This window comes from Cuculus canorus, chromosome 26, assembly GCF_017976375.1.
Source record: "Cuculus canorus isolate bCucCan1 chromosome 26, bCucCan1.pri, whole genome shotgun sequence".
In the NCBI taxonomy this organism is placed as follows: Eukaryota; Metazoa; Chordata; class Aves; order Cuculiformes; family Cuculidae; genus Cuculus; species Cuculus canorus.
In genome coordinates, this window is record NC_071426.1 from 2,626,346 (window position 1) to 2,647,662 (window position 21,317).

Sequence of the window (21,317 nt, forward strand, 5' to 3'; positions counted from 1 at the left end):
ATTTAAGCCTAACTTTCAGGCTAATTCCTCCACCAGCTGTGAAACAGGACAGCATTTATTTAAGAAGCCTTAGTGCCTTTATACCCCTCCGTGCAAAGCCCCGTGTTCAAAGGCACCCAAAAAAGAGCCAAACCTTCCTGGTTCCAAGAAAAACCACGAATGGAGCTTTTCGTTAAGAATATTTTCAAGAGTATCCACTTCGTTTGCAGTTGTTCTTCTAGAGTTTCTGTTTGACAACAACTCACCACTCTAATAACTGTGACCCCCCTCCCAGGTTAAAAAATCACTTTGTCCCATCAGAAGGCAAAGCAATCTGGTGGAGAAGCCCCTGTGGGAGAGGGATTCAGCTCTGTGGATGCAGATGAGGAGCATCCTTGGGGTCTGCAGGCACCCTCTGAGCGATGTATGGATCCAAACAATGACCCCTGCAGCCCTGCTGTCTGCAAACTCCTTTTGCTCTCGGAATAATGTAACACTGATCCCTCCCTTTACTCAAGCCCAGCCCCTCTTCTTCAACCGAAAAGCCCAGGTGTGGGGTTTTTTTTTGCACCTTAAAAAGGGAAACAATACATTTCCTTGAGATCCCCTGAGGTCTTTGTTGATTTTATAGGAGGGTGTTTGGTTACAGCAGCCTGAGCCCAGAGCAGGTTGTGCAGACGTGTCCCAAATCCTGCTTTCAACCTGTCCTTTTCTCTCCTTCTTTAACCTGCTGATGCTCCTGGTCTGGAAAATATCCCTCATCTTCACTGCACGCTTGGAAAACTTTTGTAGCTTCAATAATTCAACCTCATTTAACTCCTTTAGTCCAAGAAATCGATTTGGGAGGATTTATAAGGAAATCATCCCATCCCTGGAGGTGTTCCAGGCCAGGTTGGATGGTGCTTGGAGCCCCTGATCCGGTGGGAGGTGTCCCTGCGCATAGCAGGGAATGAAACTGGTTGGGTCTCGAGGTCCCTTCCAACCCAAACCATTCCATGAGTCTATGAATTGGAGCCCAAGAGTATTACTGCAGCCGTGCCGTGGCCATCGGTCCTCTAACCCTCCCCTTCACATCTGGAGAGGTGAGTGACAGCGAGGATGTAGCAAACACCAACATTTTAAGGGCATCCTGACCCTATGGGAACCAGGCTTCTGGGAAACCCCTCCAAAACACATGGAAGGGCATAAATGATGCCTTCAGAGCTCATTATTCCCATTCTCTGGTGCTTTTTTTTCTCAGCTGGGAAGGGTAGCAGCTGCCTTCTTTGATTTCTGTGTTGATTTGGGGGGAATTCCATGCGATTTGCCTCACTGAAGGTGTCCCTGCTCACTGGAAGGGGGTTGGACTGGATGACCTTCATGGTCCATTCCAAACCAAATCATTCTGTGATTCAATACTTGGACCTCAAAGGAAAAAACCCTTGATATTGTAAAGACTTGCAGGCGAGTCCGTGTGCTGGGAATGCTGTTTTCCTGATGCCGGCAGCATTTCCCGGTCCAAGGACCTTTTTGAGTCCCCTAGACTCAGCTGAGATTGGGAGATATCCCTGAGTGAGTGTGGATGGATGAAGGGGAGGAGAAGGGGCAGCACCCAGCTTGGTTGTCAACCTAACCCGTCATTTCCAGGGTCTTGGCAGAGTTGCAAAGCCTCGGAATTGGTGGGATGACAAGCCGGCTATCTCACCGAGAGGGTTTTTCTGGTTCGATTTAGCTGTCAGGGATGTCCCATTTGGGAAGTGAGTGAACGTCGGAGTGATGGGGCCGAGTGGGATTAGAGATAAAAGCTTAATTGCCTCCTGCACGTCTCTTTTAGCCCAACGCTGGTAGGATAAGAAGCTGTTGGGAATGGAGTGATGAGGAGGAGACAGCAGCCTGGAGCGAGGACGGGGATTTTCCCAGTCCTGTGTGGTGGGAGTTGCATGCAGGTTGCTCTCTGGATTTCTCACTTGGCATTGTGGTGGAAAGATCTCTGTTAAACCAACATTTTGCATCCAGTATTGACCTCTGGGTGTATTTTTCCCCCGTCCCCGATACAAGCAAAGGCTGCAGTGGGGGTGACAGTTGGTCTGATGAGTGGATTGGTCTAATGAGGGCTCTGTGTTCACTCTGTAAGTGTGAGGCCATGGATTTATGCTGGTTGCTTGGGATGTGGCTCTGCTTCTCTCTGATCTGCCCTGGGACACTGCAATGGCATTCATCCCTCCTGCGTTTCATAAATATATATATATATATGTATAAATACATACAGAGCCCTTTGATCCAGCAAAGCACTTGATGCCGATGGATCCTGATTTCGGGATCCTGCACCTTTTGCTCCGCATAAGTGGTATTGATGTAATTCGGATGACACCAACCCATCAAGTGATCCCATAACCACGGAGCTGCCCCTCAATGTAGCTGCAAACCAGTTTTCCCAGTAAGGAAATAGAGACAGAGAGCTGGAAACACTTGCCAAGAGTAAGGGAAGAGGCTAAACCTTGGGAGATCCACAGCTTGGACTACAAGACAATTAACTTTCTGGGTTAATTATTAGTATTAGGATTTATTTATTTATTTCCTTTGGATCAGATTTCGTGGCTTGAATGCGAATTGTAGGTGGGAGAAGTCAAAACACCAAGCGAGGAATGGAGAATGAGGGACAACTGAGCATCGTGGCTTGGATCAGCCATGGCATGGCCAGAAGGAATAGGGAAAGGATTGTGCCCCTGGACTTGGCGCTGGTGAGGCTGCACCTCGAACCCTGGATTTGGTTTTGGGCCACTCTTTAAGAAGGATGTTGAGGGGCTGAAGTGTGCCCAGAGAAGGGAACAGAGCTGGAGAAGGGTCTGGAAGGTTCTGGGAGCGACTGAGGCACGTGGGGCTGTTGACCCTGGAGAAGAGGAGGCTGAGGGAAGACCTCATTGTGCTCCCGGAGAGGAGGTTGTGGTGAGGTGGGTGCTGGGCTCTTCTCCCAAGGAACAAGAGGAAATAGCCTCAATTTGAACCAGGGGAGGTTTAGATTAGATATTGGGGAAAAATTCTTTACTGAGAGAGTGGTGAAGCCTTGGACCAGGCTGCCCAGGGCAGTGGTGGAGTCTCCATCCCTGGAGGGGCTCAAAGAATGTGTAGACGTGGCACTTTGCGATGGGTTGGGATGACGGTTAGAGCTTCGAGGGCTTTTCCAACCTTGGCAATTCTATCATCTATAAAACACACAATTTGGCCAATTTGGTTTTTATTTTCAAATATTAACAATAAAGGCAGACATAAACGCCTGTGCTGGGAAGATATAAAGAATATAAATGAGAAATGTATCTTAAAAATAAGAGGAACTGAAAGCATTAAATAGCATTCATAAAAACGTGAATGGCCAAGTGGTGTGCACAGAGTTTGCCAGTTGTCCTTAGGAAGAAAAGCCACATTCATCACTCTTGGTGGCCTCGCACTGACGTCCCGGAGGAGCAAACACTCTGGGAGCGGGAAGGGCAGACTGCAAAATGCTTGTGGTTAAATAAATAGATGCCCTCAGCCGTTGGGTCCCTGAAATCACTGTGCTGGAGCAGCAGCGTCCCCATCTCTCCTGTCACACCCTTGCAGAGACGTGACTGCATGAGGGATGGATGCTCTGGAGTCATCCCACTGTCCGGGGTGGCAGAAACCCTCTAGATTCATCTCCTGTCCCAATGAAGCCTGAGCTTTGGGGTGGAGATGGCGTTCTTCAGCTCTTTTCGAGAGGTCCTGAGCTCCATGGCCATCTACCAAGCCCTGATTCCTGCTTGCGCGGTGGCTTGCGAGCACGAGGGTGGTTGGTGAACGGCGTTGGCCATGCCCAAGCTCACGTTCATGGTGGGGCAGCTGGAGGTGGCGTTGGAGGACACCCCAGCGTAGCCCCCCCTGTAGCTGCCGCCGTACGGGCTGCTGCTATAGGCACTGTAGTAGGAGCTATAGGCGTAAGGGCTGGCGGTGATGCCATACGGGGTTGGATAAGGCTGGGAGCGCCCAAGGCAAGGTTTGCCATCCCTGACCAGCACAGGCACTGCCACCCTCCGCGGTGGCAATGGGTGAACAGCCATCTCCAAGGATTTATCCTGTCTTTGCCTCTTGCATTTGTACCTCCGGTTCTGGAACCAGATTTTCACCTGCGTGGAGGTGAGCTTGAGCACGCTGGCGAGGTGTTCCCTTTCCGGAGCGGAAAGGTATTTCTGCTGCTTAAATCGCCGTTCCAGTTCAAACACTTGAGCTTGGGAGAAGAGAACTCGGGGTTTTCTCCGCTGGCGCTGCTTGGGGTGGTGGCAGGGGTTGGTTTTCCTCTCATCTGCTTCGAAAGAGTGGGCAAGAAAACATTTTCCTGAGGTGAGAAAAACCCAAATCGAAGTTAAACCGAAGCCCGGTTCCCAGTAAGTGTGTGTTTCCGAAGAAGGAATTGAATTGGGAATGTGGCTCCTTGGGAAAAAGATGAAGGGAGGGTTGATGGTTAATAAATTTAATATCAATTTTCCTGGGATTAATGAGAATTCAAGAAGATTCCCTTTTTATGGGTAGAATTAGAAGCCTGGCTGTTGTGGGAATTTTGGATAGTGCCTCCTTTCATGATGCCGGTGCTGCAGGGCAGGAGGGAGCACCCAGGGGAATACCCCAGCCCACAAATCCCCTTCCCCACCCTCCTGCTCCGGAGGGGTGGAAGCGGTTGCAGTCAGACCTCTTGGCAGGATATACCTCCACTCCACGGGAAAGGGAATCCCACAGCTCTCTGAATTTAAGCAAAAACGAAGGGAGTGAGAACGAAGGAGGGAAAATCGTTCGATGGGAGGAAAGATGCGAAGCGGTGGGTTCTGGTTTTAATCAGCTGAGGTTCTGTGTTGTGGGCAAGCCGGCCAGGGGTCCTGCCTGGGGTCGCTCCTGGGATGCACTCCCAACCCTGGAAGTGGCAGGAGGGGCTCAAGGAGTTTGAGGTGGGGGGATGCGGGGAAGTGGGGTGCTGGAGGGCTCTATCTGCAGGGGTGAAGCTGGCAGCGAGCTCTCCCTGAGCTCCTCTCACCCTCCTTGGACTCATCTCAGCCTCTTTGGGCTCCTCTCGCCCTTTCTGGCTCTGTACCCCAGTGCCACCCAGTGCTCAGGCTCTGCTCTTACTGGTTTCCCCGTTTCTCCACTCTGCAGCTCTTGGGCGTTATAAAAACAGGAGGAAAGGAAACTTTGCCGGATTTTAGCCACGGGGAGAAGAGGGGATGGATCCACCCCCCCCCGGCAGCCGCTTGTGCTTCACATCCCTGGTCCCCATCGTGCTTCGGTAACGGCTGTTCCCCGGAACAATTTACGGAGCATGGAAACAAGGGGTTGTGGCATTGAAAACAGTGGAAATTTGGTTTTTTTCAGCATTAAAAACCCCAGCTCCATCCATCCCCTCCCTCGGACCGGTTCGTTTCCCCGAGGGCAGTCGGAGCGGTGGGGACGCACGGGGAGGGATGCGGGATGCAGGATGCTCCGGACTTGCTGGGCTGCTCAAAAAATGCCCCAAACAATCCCCCAAAAAACCCAAACCCTAGGGGGAAAAAAAAAGTGAGAAAAGGAGGAAACTTGTGGCGAGGAACATCAGCTCCGGAGGAATCGTTGCGGGAGGTGAGGATGCAACGGGAGGTGAAGATGCAACGGGAGGTGAGGATGCAACAGGAGCCTCTGCTGCCCTGTGTTTTTCCAGCCCAGGGGAACGAAAGCGGCTTTGTGGGGGTCTCCCCTGGCTCTGTGTGCCACCCCCCAGCTCCAAGGGTCCCCTCCTCAGCTCCATAGGTGTCTCCCCCCAACTCCAAGGGTCCCTCCTCAGATCCATGGGTGTCCCACCTAGCTTCAAGGGTCCCCATGCCAGCTCCAAGAGTCCCCATCCCAGCTCCAAGGGTCCCCCCTCCAGCTCCATGGGTCCCCCCCCAGCTCCACGGGTCGTCCCCCCCCCCCCCGATCTCCATGAGTCCCCTGCCCTGCTCCATGGGTCACTTACCTGGCTCATCCTCTTCTCCAGGGCTGTGGGGACCAGGGACACCCCCGGCAGTGTCCTGCTGCTCCAGGCTGAGGATGTCCTTCACCGAGAAGGGGGTGGGCAGCATCTTCTGTGGGGGGCTGTGGGATGCAGGGGGACACCTGGAGCTGCCTTGCCCGCAGCAGTAATCTGCGCTTTGGGATCCTCTCCCAAGATCTGATCCCTCCGGCAAACCCCGGGACTACCTCTGGTGCCAGGGATGGGGGGGAGATCCCTGGGGCTTGGAGGGGCAGGAGAAGGTGGATTGGTCCCTGGGGGGGCTCTCCCTGCCTCCTGGGATGCTCTGGCTCCCCATGTGCTGCCCCGCTTTGAGGTCCTAAGGAAGGAGCCAGACCCCTTCTCCTCTCTGTTTCCAAAACAAGAGGAAGTGAGAAGGGGAGGGGGATTTGGGCTAAGCTGCAATAAAACAAATCTAGTTGATTTGAGCTCCATTAAGGTCACATTAGCGAGAGGCTTTGGAAGATAAGGGCTGATAAGGGGCTCAGACCACCTAGCTCCTTCGAGCTGGGATGGAGAGGATGCTGTGAGAGCTCCGCTCCCCCCCCAGATCTGCCCCCCAACAGCGGGTCTGGGCTCCAGTTCCCTCCCAGTCTGTCCCAGCGCTGCCTTGATGGGTGAACACTGAGCTGGCAGACCCCAACCCAGGGCATGGAGTGGGGGTGCGGTTGCCCCATATCAGTTTGGGGAGATGGACTGGGTTCTGTGGGGCGCCGCACTGGCCGTGGGGTGATGCCGGGCCTTATCTGAGCCCAGTGACCGGCTATTTCAATTAAAATTCCTGGCTGGCCTCCGGGCTGGTGTTTGCTGATAGCCCTGACAGAGCAGAGCTAGTTTTTGTCTGGGTTGGGTCGGTATCTCTCGCACCACCGAAATAGCCAAACTGGACTGTTAGGGGAGGCTGAATAAATAAACTACCCCAACGCAGGCAAGGAAGTGAGGGGTTGGGACAGGAGGGAAAATAAATACAGTGGCTTGAGGAGAAAAGTGCTCACAGGTCCGTCCTCGTCTCATAATGCACGGGTTCATTCCTGGTCCCTGTAGTCTGTGTTCTTAGTTCTTCGTGCGTTCATGTCTGTGGGACATCTCTGCTTTATTTTCCAGCGTAAAGTAGGAATTGCGAGCAAAGACATCCGGAGAAACATTGAGCTCACCTTCCCCGGGAGGTTTTCACAGCATGATGTGATGCCTTTACAGACCCACGGTGCAGCCCTCCTTCAGCATCTGCTAAACCCCTTTGGCAGTGGTAAAGCTCAGGCTCTGCTCAAGCTGTTTCTTTTGAGTTGCCCCCCTAAAGAGCACTCACTCTCCCTTGGGATGGTTTCCAGTCGTGCCATCCCTTGCTGCTGGCCTCATCCTGCTCTCTTTACCCTCAATAGGAATGTGAATTTTTCAGGGTGATTTTTCTTACACTGAAAGGGTACCTGGAGGTATTTTATTTGCTATTACACTTGCTTCCCGGACCCCAAGATTCCTGGTCCTATCAGGTTTGAGGTCCTATCCTCGGGATGGAGCCTTCTCCCTGTGCCGGCCACCACAGCGGCTCCCTGCATCCCTTCGACGTGGTCCCCATGGACAAAGCGAGCTCCTGCAAACAGCCCAGGGCTCCGTCCCGTTCCCAAAGCCCAGCCGGATTCATTGCCACGTCTAAATGAGTTGTTTGGGACTGGAAACACCAAAAGGCAGGAGCAAACAGACAGTAACATTACACCTTGGCTTGTTGATGGTGAGAGGCAGCTGGCGCCAAGGTAAAATGCTTGGCTGGGATTGAGTCGAGCGGGAAGGAATTGGGGTAAGGAGCTTTATCTGCCCCTAATGACTTTGTGCGGCTGAGATTAATAGAGGGGCTGGAGTTTGGCTCTCAGGACCTGCGTAGAGGCGAGGCACCGAGTGGTTTGAGTTGGAGGCAAACAGGGCAGCCGGTGCCCTGCGATGGCCATTGCTCCCCACATCCCTCTCCGTGTGCCCCATGGGTTGCATCCAGCCCTCCCTTGCTTAGAGAGAAGCAAAGAGCGTCTGATGCATCCGCAGGCTTGGATGGGGCTTGTAAACCATTTCTCTCTACCAAAACCCACTGCTGAGAGTGCTCAGCGCCGGTCCCACTCCCTGCCCCACGCATGGGAGCTTTCCCAGTGCCACCAACATCACCATCCCTAAGGGCTTCGTCCCTTCCTGTGGGGTGGTAGCTCTCACCCGCAGTGTTTTCGCAGCGAGAAACCACCGGGAGATTTCTGAGAAGGAGACTAAGAGGATCTATGGCAAACAATCATAAATCATCATCTTGTTTTTGACTGGCAAGTTAATTTTATTACACCTCTCCGGGGACATTACTCCACTTTTTAACTAGGTTAGATGAAATAGGGAGAAAGCTACTTCCAGCCACCGTCGGGCATTTAAATGGGAGGATTTCTATGGCAGCAGCATAACTGTGGCTCCCAAAGTATCTGATTTCTGGCAGTTATCAGTGGGACGCATCGGGATGTCGGAGGAGCATCCGAAGCCCTGGAAATCCGACTCTGCCTGCTGGGAGTGTGGTGGGACAGCTGGACCTCCAAAGCACTCCTTCCCTGCCAGAAGGGAAGGAACATCAGCAAGGTTTTGGTTTTAAAGTACTCAGAAATAATGGGAATATAATGGGAATAAAGGGAATAATGAGTGAGGTGGGGAGTTGCAGGCAAGGAGCGCATGTATAGACATTTCTAAGGAGTCTATGGATGCTTTGATGCAGTTGAAACTAAACGTAAAAGGGTTTTCTGCATCCTTTTTGAGGTCCCTTTCAACCCAAACCGTTCCGTAATTCTACGATTCCCAGATCCATTGAGCTGTTTTTTTAATCCTCGTTTTCCTCTCTCTTATTTCTGGATCTTTGGGGACCTGTTGGAATCAAGGGGATGAAATAGAGAGAGGGTTCCTCAGCTGCTGCTACAGAAATACCTGCTAGCACGAGGGTTTTTCTGTGCCAGAAGGAGTTTGGGATTGAGTTAAACTCAAGCCCTGCAGCAGAGTCCTGGCCCAAACCATTAGACAGCAGTGCCCTCTGCTTGGACACCAGAGATGTGCAGCTTTGCTTCTCTAAACTCCAAAGCTGGGCACTGAAAAGGGAGGAAAGATCTTCCCTGTGCTTCTTCACCCGAGCTGATAAAGGGGATCGGAACAGCAGTGGATACAGGACAGGAATTGCTGAGGTTTGGGGTTTCGCACTGTCATGCTGAGGAGATAATAATACCGGTCTGTGTTGAAAGTCTTTTAAGCAGGGGAGTTATATTTAAAAGGGATTATTTCAGTGAAACGTTATGAATAATTCAGCGTCCCCCAGTGCTGGCGGATGGAGGGAATTTGAACTCCCAAAATTACATTCTAGGTAGTGTTTGGCTGATGAGAGAGCTGGAGGGAGCATCCTTCATCAAACCATGCTGGCTACCTTCTCCTTCACCGATGTATTGCATAGAATCATGGTATGGTTTGGGTTGGAAGGGACCTCAAAGCCCACTCAGTCCCACCCCCTGCCATGGGCAGGGACACCTCCCACTGGATCAGGGGCTCCAAGCCCCATCCAACCTGGCCTGGAACCCCTCCAGGGATGGGGCAGCCACCGCTGCTCTGGGTGACCTGTTCCAGGGCCTCCCCACCCTTTCCTCGATGAAGATCCCTTGGTCTGCAGCAGGCAGGTGGGTTTCTCTATGTGTGATTTTTCTGGCTCTGATGCAGAAGCTGTGCTGGAGCGGCTGCTGGTGGCAGCGTCTGGGTTTAAGGTGCTAAGCAAGAACAGAGTCTCCTCACCGAGAATTTACAGCTACTGGGCTGCCTCTTCCCAGCATTTGGACCTTGTAACGTTCGGTTTCCAGTAAAACTCAATTATCTTGAAGCCCTTTTGCAACCTAAATGATTCCATACCTTGATGTTTTCCATACCCACCTGTTTCTTTCCTCTTTCCCTGTGAAAACAGGTCTGAAAGCAGCAGTGGTGCAACTTTCCCCCGTCCTACTCTGCTGTTGGTCCCGCTTGGGTGGCTGTAGATAGGATGAGCAAGGAGAAGAATTGTCTCACCTTCGGGGTTTCTGAGATTTAGCCGAATTTCCAGGGATATTTTCAAGACAAGAGGTGGCAGTGGGACTGAGGAGAGGGCAGGAGGCACCTGGGTGCTGGCAAAGGAGAGAGGGTGGGTGAAGGCGAGCCAAGCGGGCGCTGCAGTGAGGTGGGACAGTGGAGCCAACAGCCTTCGGTCAGCAGATGGCACAAGAGCTGTGGCTGAGAGCCTTGGACAGGGAGCAGAGCTGGGAAAAGTAATTGGAAGGAGAAAAAAATGAAGTCTATCACCTTGCAGCTTGCTGGGCAGTAAGGAGAGCGCAGGAGGCACTGCAGGTGATCAACGCTGGTCCCTTCCACCACATCTTCTGCAGCACCCAGTGAGTCCCAGCAGGACCCAGGACATCCTCTCCCCCTCCCCAGCAGCCCCACTAAGGCTGGAGCATCCCAAACTCATCCTCAGGCTTCCTGCAGCTGCATCCTGCTGCTTCACTGCCCAGAGAGGTCGTGGAGCTCCTGGGTGAGTTATTCGGGAAGAAGCCAAGGGGTTGTTTTATCCCCCAGGAGAAAGAGGCTGAGGGGGCTTTTGCACATGGTGGAAGCCGAAATAAAACTGGTTATGGCAAGGAAAAGAGAGGTGAACCATGGGGGGGGAAATGTATGGTGTGTTTGGGATGCAAATGTTCCTCAGGGAAGGGGGAATTTGATGCTCAGGGTACAGAGTGGCATTGCAAAGTGCATCCTGCCCTGCCTTCCAGTGGGCAAATGGGTTGTAAAACCTTCCATTGCCCTTGGAGATGCATGGGAGAGGTGTTGGGAAAACACCTGTAGTGGGATCAGGTGAAAAACTGAGTTCCGTTATCCCCCAACCTCCCAATTCCACCTCCCTGAACCCCAAACCTCAACATCCCCACTTCAAACAAAGAGGTTCCACCTTCCCCCCGTGCTCTCCATCCATCCCGATCACAAACTGCCCCGCGGTTTGCAAAGCCCAAGCCCTGTGCAAGCGTTCTTTATTGCTGCCTTCGACAAGCTGGGTTCAGTGGGCGGCTGGGGCCTGGCAAACGTGCTTTGCTTTGCTTTGGAACAAACTGCGAGGCTCTCCACATCTGTCGGGTTTATGTTTTGTTTTGTTTTGCTTTGCTTTTTAATGGGAGACATTTATTTAGACTGAAGAAAGAGCGCTTGGAGACGAGGCCAAAAGCGTAACTTAAAATATCTGGAGTAAATAAGCTCCTAAAATAAGGAGAATTGCTTAATTTCTTTCTCTCTGATGTCATCCGTGGATGCCACACGCTGAAATCCCAGGCATGCTAACACTTAAACAAAACACAGCCTCAAATAATTCACAGGGCAGGGGGAAACGCATCCTGCGTTATCAGCTATTACATGTCATAGATTTCCTATTTGTCAATCTACCCACCCTTAAAATACATAAACTGGCTGTGAGCAACTTCCTGAGTCGGAGCGAAATACGTGCCGAAGCGACTGGAGGTCAAGCTGAGCAGCCCGTTTGTGGTGTCCTCCTTGGAATTTATTTATTTAAAAGTAATAATGAAAAATATCGAGATTAATGACAACGGCCATCGGCTCCCAGGGTGAGCTGTGTAATTTTCCGCTTTCAGCTAAAAGGTTGCCAAAAGGAAAAGCCTCCTTCAAAGCACAAGTGGGTGAATTGGAAGCGCTTGAGGGTTAGAAACTCCTTCACGGGACTTGAAGACTCAAGGTCTCCTGAGAGCCCGGGCAATGGTTTGGGTTGGAAGGAACCTCCAAGCCCATCCAGTCTCACCCCATGCCATGGGCAGGGACACCTCCCACTGGATCAGGGGCTCCAAGCCCCATCCAACCTGGCCTGGAACCCCTCCAGGGATGGGGCAGCCACCACTGCTCTGGGCAACCTGGGCCAGGGCCTCCCCACCCTCACAGCAAAACATTTCTCCCTAAGATCTCATCTCAATCTCCCTTCTTGCAGCTTAAAACCTCATCCTATCCCTGCACTCCTTGATCCAGAGCCCCTCCCCAGCTTTCCCGGAGCCTCTTTCCTCACTGGAAGCTGCTCTAAGGTCTCCCTGGAGCTTTCTCTTCTCCAGGCTGAACAACCCCAACTCTCTCAGCCTGTCCTCACACAGGAAGTTCTCCAGCCCTTGGATCATCTCCGTGGACCCATCCAGACTCACTCCAACAAATCCACATCTTTCCTGTGCTGAGGACCCCAGAACTGGATGCAGGGCTCCAGGTAAGGTCTCACCAGAGCAGAGGGGCAGAATCCCCTCCCTCCCCTGCTGGTCCCGGGACACGGTTGCCTTGGTGGGCTATGAAAGAACATTGTTGATCTTCTCATCCACCACCATCCTGAGGGCTGGTTGGTTTCTAGGCTGCAAGCTCACGTTTGTCAGCTCTTGTTGAGCTCCTCATCCCCCAGCATCCCAAGTCCTTCTCCTCGGGGCTGCTCTCCACCCATTCTCCACCCAGGCTGTGTTTTCATGGCTGGGATCGCCCCGACCCAGGTGTAGGATACCCACTCCCCTTTCAGTGCAGACAGCCCTGAACGCCTTTCGCAGCAGCCTGCGCTGCCTTGAAGGGTTTTATTTTCAGGCTGAGAGAAGCACAGCTAAGGTTTCACTCCATTATTCAGTTAAGAGGGAGATGAAGTTACCAAGCAGAGGAACGAGGATGCTGTAGGGATGGCACGGCTCCTAGGAGCCTGGGCAGCATCCTTCTCCTGCCCCCAGCAGCCAGAACAGGTAGGGGAGATGCTGCCCCTGCCCACTGGCCCCGACCTCCGCCACGGCATCCAGATGTGGTGACCAGCAGCTGCAGCTGGCTTCTTACAGACGGAGTTTCACAATATTTATTTTTGCCTTTCACAGTTTTCTCTGGCTGGTGTTGCCCTCCGGAGCCATTTCCTTGGCTGAAGCCCAGCCTGGGAGCTGGCGCTGACTGGAGGAAAAACCCAAATCTTGCCTTATTTCCCTTCGTGCCACTAAAAGTCATGGCAGTAGGACACCTGCCCATCCCACCAACCCATCCCAGCAGTGCGCATGGTCCCACTGCAGAGCAGGGAGGATGTCAGTGTGGGAAAGAGCTTCGCACAACCCTGCTAACCCACAAGGATGTAGTTGCTCTGCTCGGAGCTGGTTTAGCCGTCTCACTTTGCTTCCCATGAAACCGATGGCTTTATTGGAGAAGTCTCTGCTCTAAGTTGGCCTCATGAAGCAATGGAGAGGTCAGCGCTCCCCTTCGTGGCTCCACAAACCCGCTGCCACCCTCCCTTTGGGATGGAATCACGTCCTCTACCCTGTGTGGGGTGGAAGAGCTGCTTTGGTGACAAAAAGGAACCCTTCAGGACCAACACATCCCCCAGGCGTGGGTGCCCGGGGCTGCGAGAGGAGAAGGAGGCTTGGCTCACTTAAAAGGCTTTTAAAAATACGACAAAGTTTCTTTACATTATTTAAAAGCTTCTTAAAAGAGCAGCTGCCTCCTATTAATACCGCTCCGGCTGATAATCTTTGCTTGGATCTATCTTTAGAGTGCTGCCAGCATAAATGGGATCTGGAGGTGCAGCGCGGGGGTGACGTCAGGCTGCACGCCGGCTCTGGGGGTGGCCACACCAGCTGAAAACACATCGGAGCCTCCTGGGAGGAGGAGAGAAGAGAGGAAAGTAAATAATACCCCTGGCTTTTTGGGTAGGTTTGGAGAAATCGACCTTTCGGTTGCCCGTGTGCGCTGTAACGCATCTTTTTGTGGCACTGGAGAGCAGTTTATCAGAAGCAGTTGGACACGGCTGTGCTCCCCGGATGGGATGGGGATGCAGACCATAGAATCATAGAGTCATAGAATAGTTTGGGTTGGAAAGGACCCAAAAGGTCATGTAGTTCCAACGCCCCTGCCATGGGCAGGGACACCTCCCACTGGATCAGGGGCTCCAAGCCCCATCCAACCTGGCCTTGAACCCCTCCAGGGATGGAGCAGACACCACTGCTCTGGGCATCCTAGGCCAGGGCCTCCCTCCTCTCGTCTTGAAGAAATTCTTCCTTAGGATCATGATGTGCTTTGCTGATTCAGCCAGAACGTGGTCTAAGCCCAGCTCGGTGGAAAGAGCGTAGACCAGCTTTGGTTTTCCTGCCACCCAGTGCAATCCCAGTAGCAGTACTGGGAAACACTATGTTAGAGGCTCTGTCCTGAATCAGCCTCCTTTCTGCCTCGAATCCATGCTGGAATAGAGACGATTCCTTCTTTTCAGGTACCATCCTTTGACGCAAGCTTGGCTTCAAAGGAGCCCCTGATTAATCCTGCTCTCTGGCGTCAGCACTGTGGGGGGAAGAGGGTGAGCGGGATCAAAACTCTTTGACTTGCTTTTGTTTCCTTTGCTTTCTTAATCGCTTCCTGACAGCCTCGGTGCAGAATGAGAAATCCTTCGGAGTGATGCTGTGCAACGGCTGACGTCGCTTTCGTCCCGTTCCCAGCAGAGGAGCTTTTTGCCACGATGACCAAATCCCAAACTTCCTGAGAGTTCATCAATAATTGTCTTAAAATCAAATTCCAACTGAGCTGGAAGCCCAAAATGCCTTCCAAGAAGAGGGCATCTCCAGGTTTTCTTTCCCATCCTTGCTTAAACCAATTCCATTCTGAATTTTGCTGGGTTAGACTTGTCCCAGGGCAACCAGGACTTATTTTGGAGCTCAGATCTCAGCTGGGTGTTGCGATGTTGAAGGTGGCAGTGAGCTGAGAAAGTTGGCTCATTTCTCTTAAGGCATTTGGGGGCAACGAATGTGGTTAATTAAGTCGTGGCTGCCCCATCCCTGGAGGTGTTCAAGGCCAGGTTGGATGGGGCTTGGAGCCTCTGATCCAGTGGGAGGTGTCCCTGCCCATGGCAGGGGGTGGGACTGGAAGGGCTTTGAGATCCCCTCCAACCCAAACCATTCCTTGATTCTATGATTCTATGATTCTAATCAGTCACTCAGCGTGTAAGAAACTTATTGCTCCATTAAAACAACATTTACAGCCTCGGTAAGGAACTGCCACCTGCGTGACGAGCAGCCGGAGCACATCAGATCTCTCTGAGAACACATGTAATTTAGAAAACCCACTGTATTATCGATTCATTCGTCTCGTGCCCATCCGCTGGATATCAGGGGATGCTGAAAAACAACCTAACACGCATCTTGCCAGAGCCCGGCCACCCAGAGGGATGTGTGCTGCTCCCCGTGGCATTTCGGTCCGTGTCTGCTTAGCAAATTGCTGGAAATTCAGGTTATACGCATGATTTTGCTCCCTATATGGCAAATAATCAGCTTTTTTCTAGCAGTTTGAATACCAGAGAGGGGGTTTATTTGCTATTCTGATGGCAGAGGAAACCCTTCGCCGCAAAAAAATGGAGTAGGAGACTGCAAAGCTGAGCTGGGCACCAACGCGTACAGGATTTCCATGACATGAACGTGACATTTTTAGCTTCGCTTGGATGTGAGATTTGGGAAATGTCACAGCCATATGCTCCTGGCAGCTCAGTTGCACGGAACTGGGCCGTGGGTGGTGGCTGTGACACGTTGCGTTGGAGAAGGGCTGGTGTTTGGGCTGGGGTTGTCCCAGCTGGTGTCGATCTGCTTTTGCAGCCTCGCTTAATAGCCGTAAGCTGAAAAGCAGGGCTTTATCAAAGCATCCTAAACAGCCCCTAAAGGGGATGAAGGGACGATATCTGGGATTCGTGGAAAATTCCTCTGGATGCTGATCATCCCCCAGAGCACCGAGGGGCCCTGAGGCTTCGAGCAAGTGACTAACGAAGGGGTGAGCGTCAGGCTCCGTGAACTCCACGTACACCCCTAGGAAGAATAAAGCTGCACAATGCTGGGAGCAGAGCAGAACGCCTTTCCACACCAGAGGAAAAACCAATATTGTCCTTCTGGTAATCTCATTTTTTTTTTTCGGCCAGAACGTACCACTCCCCATCCTTAAGGGAAGTTTGCTCCCTGACCTGGGAATCGAGCTCCGGGGCTGGTGCATCTCCCGGGAGGCCCCTGTGGGTGGATCTGCCCGGAGCCCTTTCCTCTGATGCAGCGATAAAACATCTGCCCTCTCCAGCTCCATCAATCAAAGCTTTAACGGTGTCAGCAGGGCTCGGCTGTCCGTCCTTGCCGGCACCCGCGTGAGTGACGAGGAGGAAAATGCTCGTGCGTCGTTGGGACTCTCTTGACTCACCGACAGCAGCTCCACCTAACCAGTCATGCACTTCCCCGCGAGCCTCCTCCTTCCTTCCTCCTGAGGATGGGGTCTTTGCCCAAAGGAAGGAAAGATTTACCTTGGGCAGGAAAGATTCCTCTTGGCAGGAGCGCGTCCTGCTCAGCCAGGATATGGTGAGCAAAGGTTGTTGGAAAAGGGAGTTGAGCAACGTTGGAGCATGGCAACAGATGCAGTGGGGGAATGATAACCCAAGAAAACATCTGTATTCCTCTCGTATTGTTCAGATTCATTTAATCTTTTACATTTTCATGCTCGCGGCTTCTCTAGAGTCGACCCCGTGGGTGCCGTGCTCTTCACTGTGCCCGTAGGAGTGAAGGAAAAGATCAAAGGGTCCTTTTTTTCAGCTAATTAACCACAAATGTGAACTTCAAGCCCACAGCCGGACACCTCATTCCCATGAAAATCATGGCCAGCGAATAAAAGTGATTCTAAGAAGCACATGTGAAACAGTTAAGCAAACAACGGCTCGGAAAAAAGAATTTTTTAAGCCCTGAAAAAGCTTCTAGGATTAATTATCAGCCTAGTAATCAAAATAAATAGCTGGGCTCTTTCTGCCTCTTTGGACTCTTTGAATTCCCCAGTGGAGAGCAAAATCGTGCTAGGGTTTTGGTCTGACTGGCTGGAGATGGCTGATGATTTTATTGAGCCCGGCTGATTACTCCAAGCCAAACAGCGCATCGAGGGAAGAGCAGGGATTTGTTTTCACAGCCCCCAAAACGCTCCAAGCCTGCAAATGAAAAATAACCCTGAAGAAAAGGCAAAGGAATCAACCAGCGTTTTTCTCCCGGCTTGAAAATACAGAGAATGGAGTCTCCATAAAATGATTTTCTCTTTATATAATCGTTAAACCAGTTTGGATTTTTCTGTCTAGACCCGCAGCACCCATCCTGCCAGGAGAGGGATGCGGGAAGGGGCAAGTAGCCACTCGATCATCCTTTATAGCCACAATCTGGGCTATCCTGGCGTTTCAGTTCTTAAAGCTAAAAAGGAAAGAGGAAAAAAAAGAAGCCAAAAAAAAAAAAAGATCCCATCCATGTGAAAATAATTACCTTGCCCCCCGCCATGAGCTCATACAGGTTTTACTAGTTTTTCCAGCTGTCACCTGGAATAAAACTACTGTGTCTCTCGCAGGTATTTTCTGCCTAAGGTTCTCCAGCCGCAACACGGATCCCTCTCCAGTGCCGAGATAAGGGGGGTTAAAAGAAAAATTGCCTGATGTTATCTCCAACGCCTGACTTGGCTTTCTTGAGGAGGAATCCAGCTTTTGGAAATTCAGGTTTGTGTACTGCAACCAAAGAGCTGTCTCCTTGGAAAATGATTTATTGCAAGAAAGCTATTTTTGTGGCTTATGCTGTTGAACAATAGTGTCTACACACTTTCATGGAATCGTAGAGTAGTTTGGGTTGGAAGGAACCTTAAAGATGATCTAGTTCCAATCCTCCTGTGATGGACAGGGATAACTCCCACTGGATCAGGGGCTCCAAGCCCCATCCAACCTGGCCTTGAACACCTCCAGGGATGGGGCAGCCACCATTGCTCTGAGCAACCTGTTCCAGCGTCTCACCACTCTCATCATGAAGAAATTCCTCCTTATGTCTGGTCTAAATCTGCCCCTCTCCAGTTTATTCCCATTCCCCCTCATCCTATCCCCACAAGCCTTTATGAACAGCCCCTCTCCAGCTTTCTTGTAGCCCCTTCAGGTGCTGGAATGTCACTATAAGGTCTCCTCTGAGCCTTCTCCAGGCTGAACAACCCCAACTCTCAGCCTGTCCTCAGACGGGAGGTGCTCCAGCTGAATGTCCCTCTCTAAGATCAGGCCTTGGAAAGAGAGGGGCTTCAAGCTGTGTTTCCCTCCCCAAAAATCCATCTGTGTAGTTTTATCCAGTGCTTTTGTTCTGAAGGAGCAACTTGGGGACCTGGGGTTGTTTAGCCTAGAGAAAAGGATGCTGAGGGGAAACCTCATCACTGTCCACAACTGCCTGAAATGACGTTGTGGTGAGGTGGGTGCTGGCCTCTTCTCCCAAGTAACCAGCAGTAAGATGAGAAGAAATGGCCTCAAGTTGTGTTTGGGGAGGTTTAGGTTGGATATTAGGAAACATTTCTCCTCTGAAAGGGTTCTCAGGCACTGGAAGAGGCTGCTCAGGGCAGTGGTGGAGTCTCCATCCTTAGAGGGGTTTAAAGAGGGTAGATGAGGTGCTCATGATTACGGTTCAGTAGTGGACAGGTATGATTAGCCTCAATGATCTCAAAGGTCTTTTCCAACCAGACAATTCTATGTTTCTATGAAATATATAAACCCCTCCATTGCTCAGTGTCGGGCGACTGCGAGCACCCTGGTTTATGATACAGCAACGTCCACAACCATCCGCATTTCTTCTGCCTTTTGCTTTTGCATCTCACCCGTCGAACCTCACTCGATGGGAACGACCACTGCCGAGGAGATTTGTTTGCACTTTGATTATATTTTTAGCCTTCGACTTCACCGTTTGTTTTTATACCTCTTTCAGATTCCCGGTCATACTGGCTGAATCACGATGGCAAAGACAACGTCCTTTATTATACTGTGGAAGGCCTTGGAGGTATTTTTTTTGGGTTTTTTTATTTTTCTAAGTTGACAGGAGGCAGGAAGTGAAGTCTGTTCCCAAATTTCACTCCCAGTCGTTTTGCCCAGAGCCATTTGAAGTGCCAAAGATCATACTCCTCCTCTCCTGCTCCCACTCTTTCTTTCTCTCCCGCTTGCTCAGAGCAGCAAAGCAAGGCAGGAAGGGTGAGGACCAGGAAAGTCTGAAATGATTTCCCCCTTGTTTTGTAATGAAACTTTAAAAAAGGACAAGACAAGAACATCAGTCAATCATGTTCTTTGGGCTTCGGCCAAATCAAATGAACTCCTGCTCTGTATGTTCCATTTGAAGATGATAACCAGGACTTTAATGCACTCCGTGATCTGCGCTGTCACTGAGCTGAGATTTCCTTTTCTGGGAGCTGTTTTCTGCACAGCTTTTCTACCGTGGTGGCTGCTTTGGTTAGATCTCTGCAGCTGATTTAGTAAAATCAAACCTCTGCTTATCAGCGCTGGTTTGAACATGTCACTGTTCTTCTAACCCTTAACAGCTCATTGCACTTCAAAAATATGGTTCTAGTTGGGACTACCAGGTAAAAATTTCCCATAAAATATGTAATGATAATAATCATCAGCATAGATTAATAGAGTAGTTTGGGTTGGATCATCACCATCATCATCTAATTATGGAATGGTTTGGGTTGGAAGGGACCTCAAAGTCCATCCACTCCCACCCCCTGCCATGGGCAGGGACACCTCCCACTGGATCAGGGGCTTCAAGCCCCCTCCAACCTGGCCTGGAACCCCTCCAGGGATGGGGCAGCCACCACTGCTCTGGGCAACCTGTTCCAGGGCCTCCCCTCCCTCACAGGAAAACATCTCTTCCTAAGATCTCATCTCAATCTCCCTTCTTTCAGCTGAAAACCCTTTTTCTTCCTCCTCCTTCTTCTCCTCCTCCTTGAAGAAGATGATGATGACAATGATGATCGTCCTCCTAACAGTCTGATTAACAACTGTGTTCTTTTTCAAGACCTTCGCTTGAGTCACCTGCCTGTTCGATACTCTCTCTAAATGTATTGTTGACATTTTTTATCTAGAGGAGACATAATTGGCCTTAAATTTGGGAGAAGAAAGGAAAACTTGTGTTACAAAGCTTTCTGGTGGAGCCCAGATGAACTTGCTTTGAACCAGGCTCGTGTCACTGACTCCTCTCTTTTTGGAGTTGAGTTTAGCACCTGGGGGAGAAAGAAAATCACTCACCCCCAAATTACCAGGGTCTCAAAAAGAATTTGTTGTGTATGATCATTGTATGATCCAGCGGGAGGTGTCCCTACCCATGGCAGGGGGTGACACTGGATGGGCTTTGAGGTCCCTTCCAACCCAAACCATTCTATGACCAGAAGCTCGGGGAAGGTCTGGTTTCCTCAGCACCTTGGCCCCAGTGTGCAGCAACGCTAAATAAACATTGCTCTTCCTCATCACCTCTCAGGGCTGTGACCTAGAACAGCTTTGTGAAGATCGAAAAATTCTGATGTCGTTACTACGAATTTAACTTTTGACTAAAAAGGGACTTAAACAAAAAGCCAAATTTTAACAGTCCCTTTTCAAAGTATTTTTTATTTTTCTGAACAAAACATGAAGGAAAATATTTTTTTTTAAATCCAACTACCTCGCTAAGTTTTATTCTTTGGACAAGTCTTACTCTAATGTAATGGGGGAAGTAATTCTTTTAAACTCCGCAGTAGCTTTTGGAGCAATATCTCGGAATTACTCTGCCACTCTTCCTCCAATGAGTATTAAACTCTTTTTGATCTTCCACTGGAAATTAAAGATTTCCTGAATGAGGTGTAAATGCACACTTACATCCACTTCAAAGCCCAAATCAAGGTATTTTCTTTTTCCTGCACTGCCGTTATGGATGCAGTCGTTAAGAAGTTGTTCTGCTGGGATTTTGTTATCAAGGCTAAGAAAGATACAATTGACAAGGTCAAATGAGAACCATGGAATAGTTTGGGTTGGAAGGGACCTTAAAGATCATAGAATGGGTTGGAAGGGACCTGAAAGATCATCCAGTTCCAACCCTCCTGCCGTGGGCAGGGACACCTCCCATTGGATCAGGGGCTCCAAGCCCCATCCAACCTGGTCTGGAACCCCTCCAGGGATGGGGCAGCCACACCTTCACTGGGCAACAATGACGAGAGGTTTATGAGCACAGGGATTTCCAGCTGCTCCTGGACATTGTGGAGTCCAGGGCTGGAGGTTTTGGCCAGACCAAATGCATCCCGAGGATGACTGTTCTGGTGATACCTGTCATGGTGGTCTGGATGCTGAGAGGTTCCTTCAGGGGTCATTTCCTCTGCACTCAGCCCCTTCTATTTGTTTTTCTCCGGTCTCGCAGAGTCAAGAGATGAAGACTTTGGGAGATGAACCCCTCACCTCACTCACACTACAGGGCCTGGACTCGCGATAGTCACCATCCCAACAGCCCAAAACGACGATGCTCAGTCAAAG

The 21,317-nt window shown here is 50.9% G+C and overlaps 1 protein-coding gene and 1 long non-coding RNA gene across 2 annotated transcripts; one reads left to right on the plus strand and one right to left on the minus strand.

Annotated features, from left to right (window-relative positions):
- Positions 1-3,281: 3,281 nt before the first annotated feature.
- NKX2-6 (NK2 homeobox 6) lies at positions 3,282-6,053 on the minus strand. Its single transcript, XM_054088772.1, has 2 exons — positions 5,948-6,053; positions 3,282-4,486 (listed from the first exon to the last, which is right to left on the minus strand). The coding sequence occupies exons 1-2, from the start codon at positions 6,051-6,053 to the stop codon at positions 3,714-3,716; spliced, it is 879 nt and encodes a 292-aa protein (XP_053944747.1). The 3' UTR covers positions 3,282-3,713.
- A 5,895-nt stretch (positions 6,054-11,948) lies between these two features.
- On the plus strand, positions 11,949-21,302 carry LOC128849212 (uncharacterized). The gene is made up of 5 exons (XR_008447207.1): positions 11,949-12,245; positions 13,539-13,695; positions 17,378-17,522; positions 18,754-18,825; positions 21,205-21,302. It is a non-coding gene; the product is annotated as an uncharacterized LOC128849212 (long non-coding RNA).
- Positions 21,303-21,317: the final 15 nt, after the last annotated feature.